At 41.8% G+C, this 17,639-nt stretch overlaps 1 protein-coding gene across 8 annotated transcripts in view; it reads right to left on the bottom strand.

The window, feature by feature from the left end:
• The window catches only part of MAP4 (microtubule-associated protein 4), a 280,646-nt gene that overhangs the window by 51,566 nt on the left and 211,441 nt on the right, over window positions 1-17,639 (bottom strand). For 3 of the 8 annotated variants that reach the window (XM_011939190.1, XM_011939192.1, XM_011939199.1), the window contains 3 exons: window positions 17,015-17,137; window positions 14,436-15,584; window positions 13,305-13,427 (listed from right to left, as the gene is read on the bottom strand). In XM_011939190.1, the coding sequence (XP_011794580.1) occupies window positions 13,305-13,427; window positions 14,436-15,584; window positions 17,015-17,137 (1,395 nt within the window). Of the gene's footprint in view, window positions 1-13,304; window positions 13,428-14,435; window positions 15,585-16,921; window positions 16,925-17,014; window positions 17,165-17,639 lie in introns of all 8 variants that reach the window. The other 5 variants (XM_011939194.1, XM_011939195.1, XM_011939193.1 and 2 more) reach the window with 4 other exon arrangements.

Genomic DNA, 17,639 nt, shown 5'->3' with positions numbered 1-17,639 from the left:
CAATACTGTAAATCAAAACTAAGTTTTTATTTTAACAGTGTGTTCAGAATCCCCCAATGCTATTTGTCAACCAGAGGGTACAAGTGAAGGGTGAGGGAATATGAGGGGAAGAAGCTTCTTTTAAAGCACGATATTCAAGCCAGGCATGGTGCCTCACACCTATCATCTTAGCACTTTGGGATGCCAAGGAAGGAGGATAGATTGAGGCCAGGAGTTTGAGACCAGCCTGGGCAATATAGTGAGACCCCGTCTCTACAAAATATATTCACCAGGTATGGTGGTGCACACCTGTAGTCCCAACTACTTGGGAGGCTGAGGGAGGAGGACTGTTTGAGCCTGGGAGGTTGAGGCTGTAGTACGCCACAATCATGCCACTGCACTGACACAGTGATACCTTGTCTCAAAAAAAAAAAAAAAAAAATTTAACAAAACAAAGTAGTATAATCAATTGTCGCTTGATTCATTTCAAAGAATATTTAAATGTTCTAGCTCAAACAAGGTAATGACCACACAGTATTGTTTGGAGGTTAAAAGAGTTTAGGATGGCAATGAGTATATAGTAAGGTTCAATCAATGGTAGCTATTTTTAGCTGTGTGACTAGCACCAGTAAATTTCATTAGCATGGTAATAAGAAAAAAAGCCAGTGGGGTCGGGTGCAGTGGCTCATGCCTGTAGTCCCAGCACTTTGGGAGGCCGAAGTGGGCGGATCACGAGGTCAGGAGTTCGAGACCAGCCTGGCTAACATGGTGAAACCCCATCTCTACTAAAAATAAAAAAATTAGCCGGGCGTGGTGACGCATGCCTGTAATCCCAACTACTCAGGAGGCTGAGGCAGGAGAACTGCCTGAACCCAGGAACCAGAGGTTGCAGTGAGCCTAGATCGTGCCACTGCATCCCTGCCTGGGCGACAGGCAGACTTTGTCTCAAAAAAAAAAAAAAAAAGCCAGTTGAATCAAAGGGCAAGTGGGGTGAAAGTAATGAGGAAAGGAACTTCACAAATGGCACTACAATTAAGAAAAGAAATTACCAAATGGGTACTTCTCCAGTTGTAAAATAGTAGCAAGTTCTAAGATAACAAATGGTTTTTTCATCTGCTGAGCATATTTTATTTATGTACAAGGGCCTTGAAACTGTTAGAATTCTGGGTTTATAAATTACTTCAAGTTTCACACCAAGAGTTTCTCACCATAAACTGACATTCCCAGCTGCTGGTAGACAGTTGATGAGCTCAAGCAAACTGAAGAAAGAAATGAAAGCCAGATTATAAGAAGACCAGGCTTCACTATGGCAAAGGGAGGGCCTATTTACAGGGATCCCAAACTGTCCCATTCACAGTAGCAGCATAGCAAGTACACTGTCACTCACAGTTCCACTTGGTTTCCAGGGGAACAACTAACATGGAGCGGGTACTGGAATCTAATATGGATCATCCTTTCAAGCTTGTGCTTCCCTTCACAAAAAACACAATCCCGTAAGAAGTTCTTTTCTGGCTGGGTGCAGTGGCTCATGCTTGTAATCCCAGCACTTTGGGAGGCTGAGATGGGCGGATCACAAGGTCAAGCAATCAAGACCATCCTGGCTAATATGGTGAAACCCAGTCTCTACTAAAAATACAAAAAATTAGCCTGGCATGGTGGTGGGCGCCTGTAGTCCCAGCTACTTGGGAGGCTGAGACAGGAGAATGGCGTGAACCTGGGAGGCGGAGCTTGCAGTGAGCAGAGATCGTGCCACTGCACACGAGCCTGGGTGACACAGCGAGACTCTGTCTCCGAAAAAAAAAAAGTCCTTTTCTGAAAAGTTGAGCTTAGACTTCCCGACGTATTGCATTAATCTTCCCTGCCTGGAAGAACATGTATAGTATGCAAAGAAACCTTCTGTTAAAGTTTCCCTAAATTTGAGAGCAGCATGAAAAAATAACAGTAGAGCAAACAGTAAGCTGGAAGAGACTTTGGCAATATATTCACTTTCCCTACTTCCAAACAGGGTAAGATCAGCAAAAAGATAATTCATTTATAATTCAAAAAATGTCATTAGGCATCATGTATATATAAAGCTCTAGGTTGGGTGTTAAAAAGTACACGTAAATAAAACAAACACAGACTCTCTCTGGAAAATAAAATGCTAGACAGAGTCAAAACCTAGATTCTAATCCTAAATTAACCTCTGATTCACAGTTTATGTTCTCATGATGTATCTTCATTTCTCCAAGTAGAAAAATGTTTAATTAGTGCCTAGATACTAAAAAAAAAAGTCTATTTTATATTTAGTAATTGTCAACCTTCTTCTTTTTAAGTACCTGAAACTTCTGGAAGCTTCTGAAGCAAGACTAAGAAAAGCATGGGTCTTAGAAACATAAAGACTTGGATTCAAATTCTAACCCTGGCATTTCAAGAGCTATATGACCTTGACAGCCTCCATTTTCTTATCTGAAAAATAGAGATAATCTTTTTTTTTTTTTTTTGAGATGGAGTCTCGCCGTGTCACCCAGGCTCGAGTGCAGTGGCGTGATCTCGGCTCACTGCAAGCTCCGCCTCCCGGGTTCACGCCATTCTCCTGCCTCAGCCTCCCGAGTAGCCGGGACTACAGGTGCCCACCACCATGCCCTGCTAAATTTTTTGTATTTTTAGTACAGACAGGGTTTCACCATGTTAGCCAGGATGGTCTTGATTGCTTGACCTCGTGATCCGCCCACTTCGGCCTCCCAAAGTGTTGGGATTACAGGTGTGAGCCACCGTACCTGGCCGATAATCTTTAATAGTATTATTTTATGTGTGTGTGTATGATCTATTTACCTATTTCTAGATAACCAGGCAAATAAAATCAACTCAATAGGTGGTAGGTGCTATTATTATTGTTATTTATTTATTTATTTATTTGAGATGCAGTCTCTGTCTCCCAGGCTGGAGTGCAGTGGTGCGATCTTGGCTCACTGCAACCTCTGCCTCCTAGGTTCAAGCAATTCTCCTGAGCCTCCTAAGTAGCTGGGATTACAGGCGTGCACCACCATACCCAGTTAATGTTTGTATTTTTAGTAGAGATGGGGTTTCACCACGTTGGCCAGGCTGGTCTTGAACTCCTGGTCTCAAATGATCCGCCTACCTCAGCCTCCCAAAGTGCTGGGACTACAGGTGTGAGCCACTGTGCCCGGCCAACACCACTTGTAATATCTTTACTGTCCAAACAATGGAAACCCAGGTGACACCATTTGACCACAAGATGAATGAGAACAAGATATGTGAGAATTGGTAGCAATTTGGGGGCAGAGCAGTTAACATTAATAATTCAAAGTGAGGAACAAAGATAAGCACCAGTGATGGACTAACAAAACACACGAAAGACACATTATGCTGTTCGACAGAAAAACTCGATATGCAAGACATAAACTCTCCCTGGGATAAGCTAGAAACAGTGACTTCAGGAAAAATATTGAGTGGATTAATTTTTCTTCTACAAAACTATACAATAAATAAGAATAGGACAACTCTGAAAAAGAATAATAGGGCAAGAAGGGGTTGGGCTAGCCCTAGCAGATATTAAAATATATTAGGAAACCTGGTGGAAAGATCAATGGATCAGGAAAGAAAGTCCAGAAATAGGCCAAATACATGCAGAAATTTAGGGCATGACAAAGGTGGCGTTTCAGTGGGAGATCGATTATAAACATGATGGTGGGATGACCAAGTAACCCTGCCTCACAACCTTATAAACAAAACATACCAAAACAAAAAACAAAAAAAAACAAAACAAACAAAAAAACCCCCCAAAAACCCACAAACAAATAAGCAAATTCTAGATTGGCCAACGATTTAAAATGTAAAAACATTAATAGAAGAGAAGAGAAAATATTTTCATAATTTCAGAGCATGGATTGGCTTTTATAAACTTGATAATACACGAAGAAGTCATTAAAAAAAAAAGAATTAAACACAGCTGGGCACGGTAGTTCATGCCTGTAATCCCAGCACTTTGGGAGGCTGAGGCAAGTGGACTGCCTAAGGTCGGGAGTTCAAGACCAGCCTGGCCAACATAGTGAAATCCAGCTCTACTAAAAATACAAAAAATTAGCTGTGTGTGGTGGCAGGCACACTCAGCTACTAGGGATGGTACTAGGGAGGCTGAGGTAGGAGAATCGCTTGAACCTGAGAGGTGGAGGTTGCAGTGAGCCAAGATCGCACCATTGCACTCCAGCCTGGGCAACAAGAGTGAAACTCTGTCTCAAAAAAAACAAACAAAAAACACCACACACACAAAATCTATGCCATGAAATAATTTTTCACCAATTAGATCAGTGTACATAACAACAACAACAAAATCACACTAGTAGAGAAAGGCAGGGAAACAGGTACTTGTCTATGTTGAGGGTAGGAGTAGAGATGTACCTTTCTCTACAAGGGACATCTCTGTAGGCCTACAGAGAGCAGTATGGAAACACCCAACAAAATTATGAATACATATTCTTCAAACCAGAGATTCTTACTCTGGAGCCCCTTTTTATTACACAGACACACACGCATGAGTATGACATCCTATAAATACAAAGATAGTTTATGTACCATATTTCTAACAAAAAAAAGTTGGGAAACACCTAAAATGTGCATCAGTAAAGAAGTATTGGCTAGGCGCGGTGGCTCACCACCTGTAATTCCAACACTTCGGGGAGTCTGAGGAGGGCAGATCACCTGAGGTTGGGAGTTCGAGATCAGCCTGACCAACATGGAGAAACCCCATCTCTATTAAAAATACAGAATTAGCTGAGCATGGTGGTGCATGCCTGTAATCCCAGCTACTCGTGAGACTGAGGCAGGAAAATCGCATGAACCTAGGAGACAGAGGTTGCAGTGAACTGAGATCATGCCATTGCACTCCATCCTGGGCAATCAGAGCGAAACTCCATCTCAAAAAAAAAAAAGTACTATAATAAATTAGTATATACCTATGTAATGAAATCGTATACAGCTATCAAAAAAGAATGAGTCATATCTAGATATGTACCAGGAAAAAAGATTTAAAAAAAAAATGAGGCCTCTTTCTTTATATTGATTCTTTTTTTTTTTTTTGAGATGGAGTTTTGCTCTTGTTGCCCAGGCTGGAGTGCAATGGCACGATTACGGCTCACTGCAACCTCCGCCTCCCGGATTCAAGTGATTCTCCTGCCTCATTCTCACAAGTAGCTGGGATTACAGGCATGCGCCACCACGCCCAGCTAATTTTGTATTTTTAGTAGAGATGGGGTTTCTCCATGTTGGTCAGGCTGGTCTTGAACTCCTGATCTCAGGTGATCCGCCTGCCTCAGCCTCCCAAAGTGCTGGGATTATAGGTGTGAGCCACTGCGCCTGGCTTCTTTATACTGAGTCTTAAAAGATCTCTTTAAAAAGAGATTAAAAATTAAAAAGAGATTAAAAAGTTTAAAAAGAGTAGCACACATCAGTATGTATGTATATGTCTCATTTATATGAAATCAGGAAATACATATATTATTGCTTATTATACACAAATTGTCTGGAGGATATATAAGATATTGTGAACACTGGTAGCTTCTGGAGAAGGAAAGCTGGAAGGCGGTTAATGGAGGGAGGCCAGCTTATGTTTTACTGTATACTCCTTTGTATCATGTGACTGTATTAACCTATTCAACAATTAGTTTTAAAAAGTTTTTTTAACTATTAAAAAAGTATACATTGTCCTTAGGGAAAAGGTGTGGTAGAATTTACAGAAGAAACAATAAATTTTGTCCCAAACCCATTATCCTTCCCATACCCACTATGTAAGGCCACTGCTAACACAGTCTCTGAGCCTGACCTTACCCAGGCAGGGCCCCAAAAGTTCTGCAGTACTGGTCTTGCTTCCTCAAGAACAACAAATCCTCTTTCTTCATTTCTTTGGAAATACTGAACAAAAAGAGATGGCTGGGATTTCACAGAAATTACATGTTAACTTTTGGATCACTGCTGAAACTAAAGAAGGGGTCTAGAAACCAAAACGAAAGAACTGGATAGAACACTGGAAATCTCAACGAATGCTGGAAAGCCCTCTACATACTATTTCATTTCCTGCCTTGTAATATGGTAGCTAATAGAAGATAAAAACAGAGAAGATGAGAATGTCTTATGCAAATAACAACCTTTAGCATTCTTTACTCACACAGCAGTATTCCTTAGTGGGTACATACTCATGCATAGAGCAAGCTTTACCCAAAAGAACAAGTCCATACCATGCAGAACACAATCTCATGATGAAACCTCTCCAAAAGCCTGACTGGCTACTAATACCAATTGGTGTTTTTTTAAAAATTCTGGAGTTAGTAGCTGCATCATGCAAGCTGGGAAACAGTGATTAAGAAATAGTGTCACTTGTAGGCTGTGAAAAATCTCAAAGACAAGGAAACATTTTTTGAAAGCTAGATTCAGGGAAGCCACAGTTAAATGTATACTTTTTTGGGGAACTGGGGGTGGGGGGAAATGGGGCTACCATTTCTAAATCTTAAAGGAATCATCTTCTTAATCTCATTCCAACTACTTGACTGAGTAGAGCCAAAAAAGAGTAAAATTAAGAGGAACACAATATGGGCAAGTTTTATGGACTATGTTTGATGGACATAGACTATGCCCAAAACTCAAACCCACATGCAACTGTGGGGCAATGGATATAAGCAACAAACTGGTCAAAAAATGTATCTGTATCATTGAGAGATCATTTCCCATTACTAGAAACACAAATAAATCTGTGCCTACCAATGCTGGTTCGAGGCCACCATTTCCTCATAAGGAGGTGGACTGATTTCATTTAACCTAAAAGCAATTTGGATATTTAGTCCCACCAGCACAAGCTACATATACACTGAAAAAAATCTCATGCACATAGCTAGACATTAAATACTTTCTTTCCTCCTGTGAATCCTTATACCAAGTAATGATTAAAATTTAGCTGTAAACTTGATACATAGGAGGCACAATTTAAAAAAAAATTAAGAAATGGATGACGATAGGTCTTTTGTTAGACAATTCATTGAAAATTCAACTTTCCCTAAAATTCAATGTTCAGTGCTGGGTAAAAAAGGCATGCAACCAAGTTACCAGCCTCCTCAAGCGGGACACAAGGAACACATTGGCTGCAGAAAACACGCAGTAGAGTTACAAGTTTCATGCCAACAAACCAATGATTAACAAGGATGATTAGAGTCTGGATGGAGCCAAGGCACAAGCTCTTTGCCTTTTTGATGCTGACTCAAAAGCCACAAGCACACACATTTCCCCATGGCAGATTCATACCAGTGGACTTCAGTTGCTTGTATCTCTCTTGTTCCTGGATTGTAGACTTTGGCAAAAGTGGAGTAAGTCCTCGGGACTTGGTGGGTCTCATGTAGCCTTTCATTGGTTCTGCCATTCTGCTTTTATCTTCCTTTTTCCCTTCTCCTGGTGTCTTTGATTCAGATTTTTCTGTCATTTTCTGAGGTGTCTCCAAAATCTTATCTTTGGGTTCTGGGAGTCGAACACCCTTGGAAGCAGTCATTATTACTAACTTACCCGCCACCTCTGAAGGAGGAGCTTCGACTTTGCTATGTAAGAAATCTGACTGGATTTCTGGTGTTGGCAAGGAAACACTTTCCAATTCCGTGATTTTACAAGCCAGACTAATTTCTTTCAATTTATCATTTTCACTTTGTGGAGACAAAAGAGTCAGATCTACTTTCCTATTCAAACTATCTGAACCTTTGGAATTTCTATCTTGAGCATTTTGGTCCTGACAAAAACTGAGTTTTTGTGCTTTGTCTCCCAGTAAGTCAGGAATCTGAACTGGAGCAGACCCTTCTTTAGTCTCTTTCTCTTCGTTCACTGGATGTGCTGGGAAATTACCTCTATCTGCATATGCTCCTAGGGCTCTGGCCTCTCCTGGTAGGCTCTGGTCTTCTACTGGCACTCCAGGAAGGAGGTGACCTTTTGCTAGCTCTGTGACTTTCTCTACTGAATGCTTAGACACACCATTGTCCACTGACTCAGATTCTCCTACCACATGCCCTTCAGCAATCCCTGCTTCATTTTTCATGGAATCAGCAAGCTCAGCTTTATTTTTAAGAGAGTGATCTCCATGACTGTTAACTGTTTCTATGGCTGCTGTAATAGGTAGAGCAACTCCTCCTGTGCTTGTAGAGGGCATAACAGCAGAGGGAGCCTTGGGTCTTTCTTGATCTGGGACTCCATCTTTGGTGTAGTTATCTACCATTAATGATTTGGAAATCTGGGCTGGGGCTATCTCTTGCCCATTTTTTGCCAAGGTATCTGGAAAGGAATCACCTTCCTTTACTACTTGAGGAGTAGGAGTGGGCAGTTTTTCACAGGCTGCTGATTCTAGAACTTTTAGAGGAGATGATTTATTTATCAGCTCTGATGGTGTTCTGGGACAGGTAAATGTAATATTTCTATTTTCGTCCATATAGGCCATTCCTTCAATTCCCTGGTCCCCTGTGGTTTCCATGGGAACATGTATTTTTGTTGCATCTATCTTATTCTCCAGAATGTGCTTCTCAGGAGAACTATTTTTAACCTTTTTACTTTTTCCATCATTAATCCTTTTACTTGGTTTGTCAGCCACTGAAGTGTATCTATTGGCTGCATCTGTCTTATTCTCCTCAGATACTACTGAAGGAGCAAATCCTGCCCCCTGGATTTGCTCTTGGCAGCTCACATCTGTCACCTTGGCAGGTGGTTCAGTAACAGCAGAAGCCTTGACTGTGCTTATTTTATTTTCCCCACGAGTCCCAAGCTCAACAAAATTAACCTCAAAATTTCCACCCTTCCTGTCAACTACTTCCACTGTGGGTGTATCTGGTGTATGTGAGAACAAAGAATCATGCATTTGGGGGAAAGTAAATCCAATTTCCTTGCTTTTATGGGGAATACTACCAGCATCTCCATCCTTCCCTTCAAAAGGTGGGTTGAGGATTTCTTCCTTCCTCTCCATTCTAGCAGGCTGTGTGGAATAACTATTTTTAAGCTTTTTGCTTTTGCCTTCATTGCCTCTCTTTTTAGGCTTTTCAGAGATCCAGGGAGCTGCCTCAAGATCCTTCCATGGACACTTTCCTTCCTTGCTCTGGTTACTGACACCCATATCTTTGACTACATCTCCTGTTTCTGTCCTAACACCAGAAGTCTGAGTCATGCCTGATCCACTTTCCAAAGGAATCAATGCCTGCATGGTGCCTGCCACCTTAGGCTGAGTCATCTCTTTAGGCTCCCCCATCACCACTGCCTCCGTGAGATCAGCTTTAGTGCCTGGTTGCTTTGAAGAATTCAGCCCCAGCTCCTCACTCTTATCCTGAGTAGTCATTCCTTCAGTTTTAGAGACTGGTTCACTCGGTATGGGAACAGCCCTTCTGTCCTTCTGACTGTCCAGAGGAAATGGCATCTCAGATTTTGCTTTTACCTTCCCAGAGTCTGTTCTCATTTTCCCAGAACTTCCCCTTCCCTTCCTGCTTTTGCCATCACCTGCCATTCTCTTAAATGGTTCATTCTCTACCCCAGGGACCTGTACCAACAGTTGGCCCTGCAGCTGCTCAGAAGTAAAGATGCTGATCTCTTGTCTTTGGTTGGGAAAAGCTTCCTTTTTTAGTTCTTTATCCTCTTCAGCTCCTTCAGGAAACTCCTTCAGTTTGACATTCTGCAGTTTAGTCATTTTACTTTCATTATTCCCTTCTTTTAGATTACATTCTAATGGATTACTTGCTATCAAAGTGGGTATCAAATTTGGTATTTCTTTTGCTGCTGTGGGTTTTGAAACTACACCCGTAACCTCTTGGTCCAAGATAGGAGAGCAACCCTCTTTGAGTCTGATATCCAAAGGAGTTTCTACATTGTATGCAGAAACTTCTGCTAGGGGTCCTTTCAGACTGAGAGGGCCTACTGACTGGCTTTTATCTATAGGAGTCTTCAGGCGGGGTGCAGGCTGTGGTCTGTGTTCATGTTGCTTCAGCAATTTCTTGTCTTGGCCTTGTGGTACTGACTTGTTACCTTTGCTCTCTTCCTCTACTCTCAGCTTAGACTGATAACTTACTGCAGTTTTAGGGGTTTCTTCTGAAGGATATAAAGGAATTCTGAGACTCTCTGAGACAAAGTTCTCATTTACCAATCTGGCTGCACTGGAGTTAACTACACATTCCCTTTTCAAGTTTTCTCCAGGTACAAGTCCATATTCTGTACCCATAGTGGTAGGCTGGCTGGGGAGAACACCTGATTTTTGTGTGTCAGCTGCAAAGGTATGACCTTTAGGTTTATCTGCATTGTCATCATCCCAAGGTCCTCCAGCCCGGGGTTGAGAATATCTCTTTTGCTTTGGTTTCTTCTTCTTTTTCTTCATCATTATTGGTGTGCTTTCTATATCCCAGGCCTCCCTGCCAAGATCCCTCTGGGGTTCAAGTGAGTCAACATGAATACTTTTTCTTTGGTTCCCAGGCCCACCACAGGAAGATGAACCAGAGACCCAACCTGACTCAGACAAAGAGCAGTGGCCCAGCCTGTGATCAAGAGTCTTCCACGGAGGAGAGCCTCCCAGCAGCTCAGGAGGGACCCTGGCAGGCTTGGGCCGTGCTGACCTGCGGTCACTGGGTCTGCAAACTTGTTTGGCTTGTGTGGGAGGGGTACCGCAATACATGAAGTTGGCTAAAATTCCAAACAAAAAACTCTTTGTTATTGTTTCTTAAAAAAAAAAAAAATCCAGACCACATAATGACTAATTTAAGGAGGCTATTTTCACTAATCCATATACTACTTACTATAATTTGCTCAGGAAAACAGTTTTTTTCTAAAACATTTCTCACTTTTAAATGGCACTAGCAAAAATATTTAACAGATCATCATCTCAGGTAAAGATTGTTTTCAAACATTTATAAAATATTTGAAATTACAGAAGTAGCAGGATTTAACTTTTAAAAATGAAATATTTCGAATATTTTAACCTCTAAAATAAGCACTTACTGCCTGTAAATCTCATCTGATTTATACTGGTCATTATTAGTGCTTGCCTCTTTTTGATGAAATTTTTAAATTGCTTTCGTTAAATATACATGATTTTGGACAAAATTTATAATTCTAAGACTTGGTCACCAATATTAAACTAATACTTGTCAAAAAAAACCAGATAGATTCTGGGAACTAGATCAGAAGGCCAGACTTAAGTCACTTCACGCACACACACACAAAATATACTGAATCCACATTTTGGTCAGAGAAAAATTCTCATCATTCCAGAACCAGAGCATCCTACTTTGAAATATGTTAAATTTCAACATTCTGCTCCTAAATATACTTCCCAAAAGACAGAGAAATATATATAACGTTAAGTAGGATAATTAATTTTAACAATTAAGGTGAGTATCTTTGGAAGAGTTTCAGCAGGTGATCTGGTCTAACCTTCCTCCAAGTTCATATAATATGGATCTAAGATCCTGGCAAGAGTCTCATTAAGAGCAGGTCTATGCCAGCTCCTGTCAAGTCTGACCCAATAAACTGATTTCCAAGAATATTATAATATGTAAATAGTACATTTCATTCTTGTCCTTACTCCTCTAATATCTTCTAAATCCTAGCCTTTATTTAATATCTCAGGTTAATTATTGCATCGCTCAAAAAATTGCTAGGCTATAGTACCCCACAGTATTTATAACATTTAATTCAGCAATTAATCAGCAGCTATTCAGTGCCATCTTTTATACTATTTTATTCAATTTTTTTTTTTTTTTTTGAGACAGCGTCTCGCTGTGTCGCCCAGGCTGGAGTGCAGTGGCGCGATCTCGGCTCACTGCAAGCTCCGCCTCCCGGGTTTACGCCATTCTCCTGCCTCAGCCTCCCGAGTAGCTGGGACTACAGGCGCCCGCCATCTCGCCCGGCTAGTTTTTTGTATTTTTTAGTAGAGACGGGGTTTCACCGTGTAGACCAGGATGGTCTCCATCTCCTGACCTCGTGATCCACCTGTCTCGGCCTCCCAAAGTGCTGGGATTACAGGCTTGAGCCACCGCGCCCGGCCTATTTTATTCAATTATTATGTAAATCTTGGGTTTCAGAGTCCATGCCTGAGAACTTATCTCTTTATTCAGGTTATAATATAGTAATTCAGGGGCAAGGAGTGGGACTTAAATATGTGCCTTAACATGGTATATTTTGTATACCATAAGTACTTGATAAATCTTTACTGATTTGTTGAGTCAGTAAAACAACATTTAAAAAAAAAATCAAACATTTATTTAAGCTCCAGTCTTGTGTTAGGTAGTGTGCAAAGCAATAGAGATTCTAAGTGAAATAAGTCATGGCCCCTGCCCTCAGGATGTCCACATTCCAATCATAGTCACAGAAAAGTAAACAGAAAATCAAGTTGATAACCATATACATATGCTTCTGGGTTATCAAAAACAGTTAATCTTAAAATTCACTGAATAATCAAACTTCAAATTGGAAAGTATCTTAGAGCAGTGCCTCTCAAAGTTTAATGAAAATTAGAATTATGTGGGGATCTAATTAAAATGCAGATGATAATTACAAAGGCCTAAGGTAGAGCCCAAGATTCTGCATTTCCACCAGCCTCTCAGGCAATGCAGACGCTGCTGGGCCACGGAACACTGTAACTAGTAAGGCTTTACAGGACATCTGACCAATTAATTTATGTTATAGCTGAGTAAACTGAGATATAGGCAAGTTATGTAACTTGCCTAAGACCACACAGGATAGAATAGTGAACAGCTGAACCAGATCAAAGTTTGGGTGTCCTTTCTTCACTATGAAAACAGTGGAGAAGGCCAGGCACGGTGGCTCACGCCTGTAATCCCAACACTTTGGGAGGCCGAGGTGGGTGGATCGCCAGAGATCAGGAGTTTGAGACCAGCCTGGCTAACATGGTGAAACCCCATCTCTACTAAAAATTAGCTGGGCATGGTGGCAGGCACCTGTAATCCCAGCTACTCAGGAGGCTGAGGCAGGAGAATCACTTGAACCCAGTAGGTGGAGGTTGCAGTGAGTCAAGATCATGCCACTGCACGGCAGCTTGGGCGACAGAGTGAGATTTCGTCTCAAAAAAAAAAAAAAAAAAAAAGTGGAGAAAAAAAAAATTTAGGTATCCTGATTTGCTGTAGTAGTAATTTTTAAATATATAACAAGCTGACATTCTGTCTAAACCAGATAAAATCTGTCTAAGAGAACTGACTTCATAAACTATACTGCTGATTACCACCATACAACAGGAAACTAGAGACAATGTCTACCATCACTAGTCTATCGCCCCTAATTTGTTTCAAAGAGTTCATTTTGTTTTCCTAACTTACCTGAGGTCTCTGAAGAAAGCTCAGAAGGTTGACTGTTGCATGGTTTCTTTTCCTCTAGTTTTTCTAACACAGAATCCTCATCGGCTAGCAAGCTGCACTTTTCCCCCATGCCTGTGACAGTTTCTAAAGGTAATAACAAAAAGCACACACGTTTCAGAGAAGCATGATTTCAGCCATTTTCCACCTGCCAGAAATTGGATATGGGATTAGTTTCTGAGGAGTTCTCCTAAAAGGGGCAGCAAAGGAGTGAAGTGGTAGTTGGAAGCTGAAGTTGGGAGGGTTTGTCTAGTTATGTTACTTTTTTTTTTTTTTTTTGGGAGATGGAGCTTTTAGCTCTTTGTTGCCGAGGCTGGAGTGCAATGGCACGATCTCGGCTCACCCGCCTGCCAGGTTCAAGTGATTCTCCTGCCTCAGCCTCCCAAGTAGCTGGGATTACAGGCATGCGCCACCATTCCCGGCTAATTTTGTATTTTTAGTGGAGACAGGGTTTCTCCATGATGGTCAGGCTGGTCTCGAACTCCCGACCTCAGGTGATCTGCCCAACTTGGCTGCCCAAAGTGCTGGGATTACAGGTGTGAGCCACAGCGCCCGGCTGATGTTTCATTTTTTAAGATGGGAAAAATAACAAACATGTATTAAATTGGTGGGAATGATCCAATGGAAAAGGATTTAAATTGGTGTGAGGGGCAAAAAAGGGGAGAATACGTGGGGCAATATATCAAGTAGGAAAGAGGAGATGGAATCTAGTGCAAAATGAGGACAGGTTGGTCTTAATTAGGAGCAGGAACAGTTTACTTATAAAAACAGGAGAATTTTCATAAGCAGAGTCCATGGATACAGACACAAGTAGTTGAGTAGATAATGGAATAGAAATTTGTGGATGTTCTATTTTATTGCTTGAATTATCTGGAAGAAAAACAGGACAATCAGCAGAGAATGAACATAGAAAAGGTGTCGGAGGTGGGAGGAAGGTAAAGGTGGGAAAGAGCTGTCTAGGAGAGCAGGAGTATGAATAAACTTGCAAAGTACAGCATGACTGTCTGTACTTTACCTGGCATGATGTTTGTCCTTAGTCTTCTCAAGACTACACCCTGGTAGAGAGAAATAATGAGAATAAGCACAAGCACATACCTGGTGAAATCATGAAAGTAGGTGCAGCTGATTGCACCACATCCTGCAGAGATTCTAAATGGGAATCCTCACTTATTCCTTTTTGTGTTTGTGCAATTTCCATGTCTTTAATTGGAACTGGTGTTGCCTCTGTTTCTGAGAGTGGTGGAACATCTTTGGCTGGAGTCACATTGTTGGCTAGGGTCAGAATCCCATCCTTAGCCAAGGGTGCTTCTGTTTTGAGGGCTGGGACCTGATCCTTAGTCAGGACCACCTCCATTTCTGGAGGCAGACATACGTTCTTGATGAGAACTACTTCTGTTTCTGGAGGTGGAGTCAAATCCTTGCCTAGAGCCATTTCTGTTTCTGACAGTGGAGACGTGTCCTTCAATGAGCCCACTTCTTTTACTGTGTACGGAGCCACATCCTTGCCCAGGGCCATTTCTGTTTCTGGGAGTTGAGCCATGTCCTTGACTAGGGCCACCTCTGCTTCCAAAGGCAATGCTTTATCCTTGGTCAAGATCACACTGGTTTCCGGGGGCAGGGCCATGTCCCTGGTCAGGGATACCTCTGTTTCTGAGGACAAAGCCACCTTTTCAGCAGAGGATATTTCTGTGGATGATATAATGTCGTTAGCTTGTGCCACCTCTATTTCTGAGAGTAATACCAAACCCTTGGCTGGGTCTATCTCTTTTTCTTTGGGTGGTCCCGTGTCCTTGGAAGGGGCCAAGTCCATTTTTATAGGAGATGCCCTCTCCGTTTCTTTGAACAGTGTCACATCCTTGGCTGGAGGTACCTCTGTTTCTGTGGGCAGTACCACATTCTTGGCTGAAGACACATCTGTTTCTGTGGGCCATCTGACATCCTTCACCAAGGCCACTTCTTTTTCTATGGGCAGTTCCATGTCCTTGACTAGGGCCATATCTGATTCCATGGATGGCTGCATGTCCTTGGCCAGTGTCACATCTAATTTGGTGGGTGATTCCATATCTTTAGCCAATGCCACCTCTGTTTTTGTGGTTAGTGCCATGTCCTTGGCAAGGGCCATCTCTGTTTCTTTAGATGGTGCCATGTCAGTAGTCTTCAGTCCCATCATTATTTCCAACGCTTGTGCTGGTGGCCTCTCTTCTTCTGATGCCATTTCTATCTCCTTGGCTAGCTCTAAGGGAAATAAATTGAAAATTTAGGACATATCATTGTCTACTCATACCTTTGCATTAAAAATGCTTACTTTCTTCAGACATAAAAGTATTTGGCTTTTGTTACCATAAGGCTGTACACATAACCAAGAAGTTAATGTTAGGTCGGGTGCAGTGGCTCACGCCTGTAATCCCAGAACTTTGGGAGGTCGAGGCGGATGGATCATCTGAGGTCAGGAGTTCGAGACCAGCCTGAAAAACATGGTAAAACCCTGTCTCTACTAAAAATACAGAAATTAGCTGGACGTGGTGGCAGGCACCTGTAATCCCAGCTACTTAGGAGGCTGAGGCAGGAGAATTGCTAGAACCCGAGAGGCGGAGTTTGCAGTGAGCCAAGATTACAGCATTGCACTCCAGCCTGGGGGACAGGGCAAGAATCCATCTCAAAATAAATAAATAAATAAATAAATGGAAAAAAAAAAGTTAACATCAAGTAACATATTCTGCCTAATCTCTGACAGTCGCAACACTTGGAAGAATAAGATGTAAAATACTGGGAGGACAAGTAGTGGAGGAGAAAAGTCAAAGAAGAGAGAAAACATAGGCTTCAAAAAATAACATGGGCACAGAATTAGTATTAGAACATCTGTGGGACAGCAGGTCAGTCATGCTTCTTATCAAGAAACACCCCAGAGTTCTAAATCTGTACTGAATTTTTTTGTTTTTTAAGATGGGGTCTCACTCTGTTGCCCAGGCTGGAGTGCAGTAGTGTGATCTTGGCTCCTGGGTTCAAGCGATTCTCCTGTCTCAGCCTCCCTAGTAGCTGGGATTACAGGTACACACCACCACGCCAAGCTTATTTATTGATTTATTTAGCTGTTTCGCCCAGGATGGAGTGCAGTGGCGCGATCTCGGCTCACTGCAACCTCCGCCTTCCGGTTTCAAGCGATTCTCCTGCCTTGGTCTCCCTAGTAGCTGGAATTACAGGCACCTGCTACCACGCCCAGCTAATTTTTTGTATTTTTAGTAGAGATGGGGTTTCACCATGTTGGCCAGGCTGGTCTAGAACTCCTGACCTCAAGTGATCTGCCTGCCTCAGCTTCCCAAAGTGCTGGGATTATAGGTGTGAACCACCACACCAGGCCAAAAATCTGTACTGAATTAAAAAAAAATTCTGATACCTAATATAATGAAAATGTGATGAAACAAAATATATATATACATATGTTAAATATATATATATGTTAAAATATATATATATTTATTTGTCCATTAATCCTAAGTGTTATAGTTTAACAATTTAATTCCTCCAGTGGTGATATCACTAATATAAGCAAAACATTTGTGATAGTTCTGAAATTTTTATACCTGCTGTAAGCTGCTAAAAAATACACCTGATGATTTATATTCATTACCAACACTGCAACCATCAGCTGATAAAGGGAGTCTCTAATATTTTACCTGCTGTTGGCTGAGGAGGTTCTGCAACAGCCTCCGGGGAAACAAAGGACTCTGAGTGTGGAGAGTTTAAGGCTTCCACAGACCACCCCTGAGGTACAACAGCTGTGTTGCAAGGAGACATACCTAATATTGAAACACAAACAAACACATCTGGAAACTTAGTAAACACTGGAAACAAAAGGTATCTGATATTTAAAATCAGCAGCATATATTGCCAGGCAGACACAGACTAATAAAAAACAATGCAAAAAAAGTTTTTTTCTTTTTTAAAGACGGAGTCTCACACTGTCGCCTGGGCTGGAGTGCAATGGCACGATCTCGGCTTGCTGCAACCTCCGCCTCCCGGGTTCACACCATTCTCCTGCCTCAGCCTCTCAAGTAGCTGGGATTACAAGCACACACCACCACACCTGGCTAATTTTTTTGTATTTTTAATAGGGATGGGGTGTCACTATGTTGGCCACATTGGTCTCAAACTCCTGACCTTTTTCTTTTTTTTTTTGAGACGGAGTCTCACTCTGTCGCTCAGGCTGGAGTGCAGTGGCTGGATCTCAGCTCACTGCAAACTCCGCCTCCCAGGTTTACGCCATTCTCCTGCCTCAGCCTCCCGAGTAGCTGGGACTAC

The sequence above is a fragment of the Colobus angolensis genome, unplaced genomic scaffold (genome assembly GCF_000951035.1).
Source record: "Colobus angolensis palliatus isolate OR3802 unplaced genomic scaffold, Cang.pa_1.0 Scaffold18, whole genome shotgun sequence".
NCBI lineage: Eukaryota > Metazoa > Chordata > Mammalia > Primates > Cercopithecidae > Colobus > Colobus angolensis.
The sequence above is the reverse complement of the archived record's forward strand: the minus strand, read 5'-3'. Positions and strand labels throughout refer to the sequence as shown.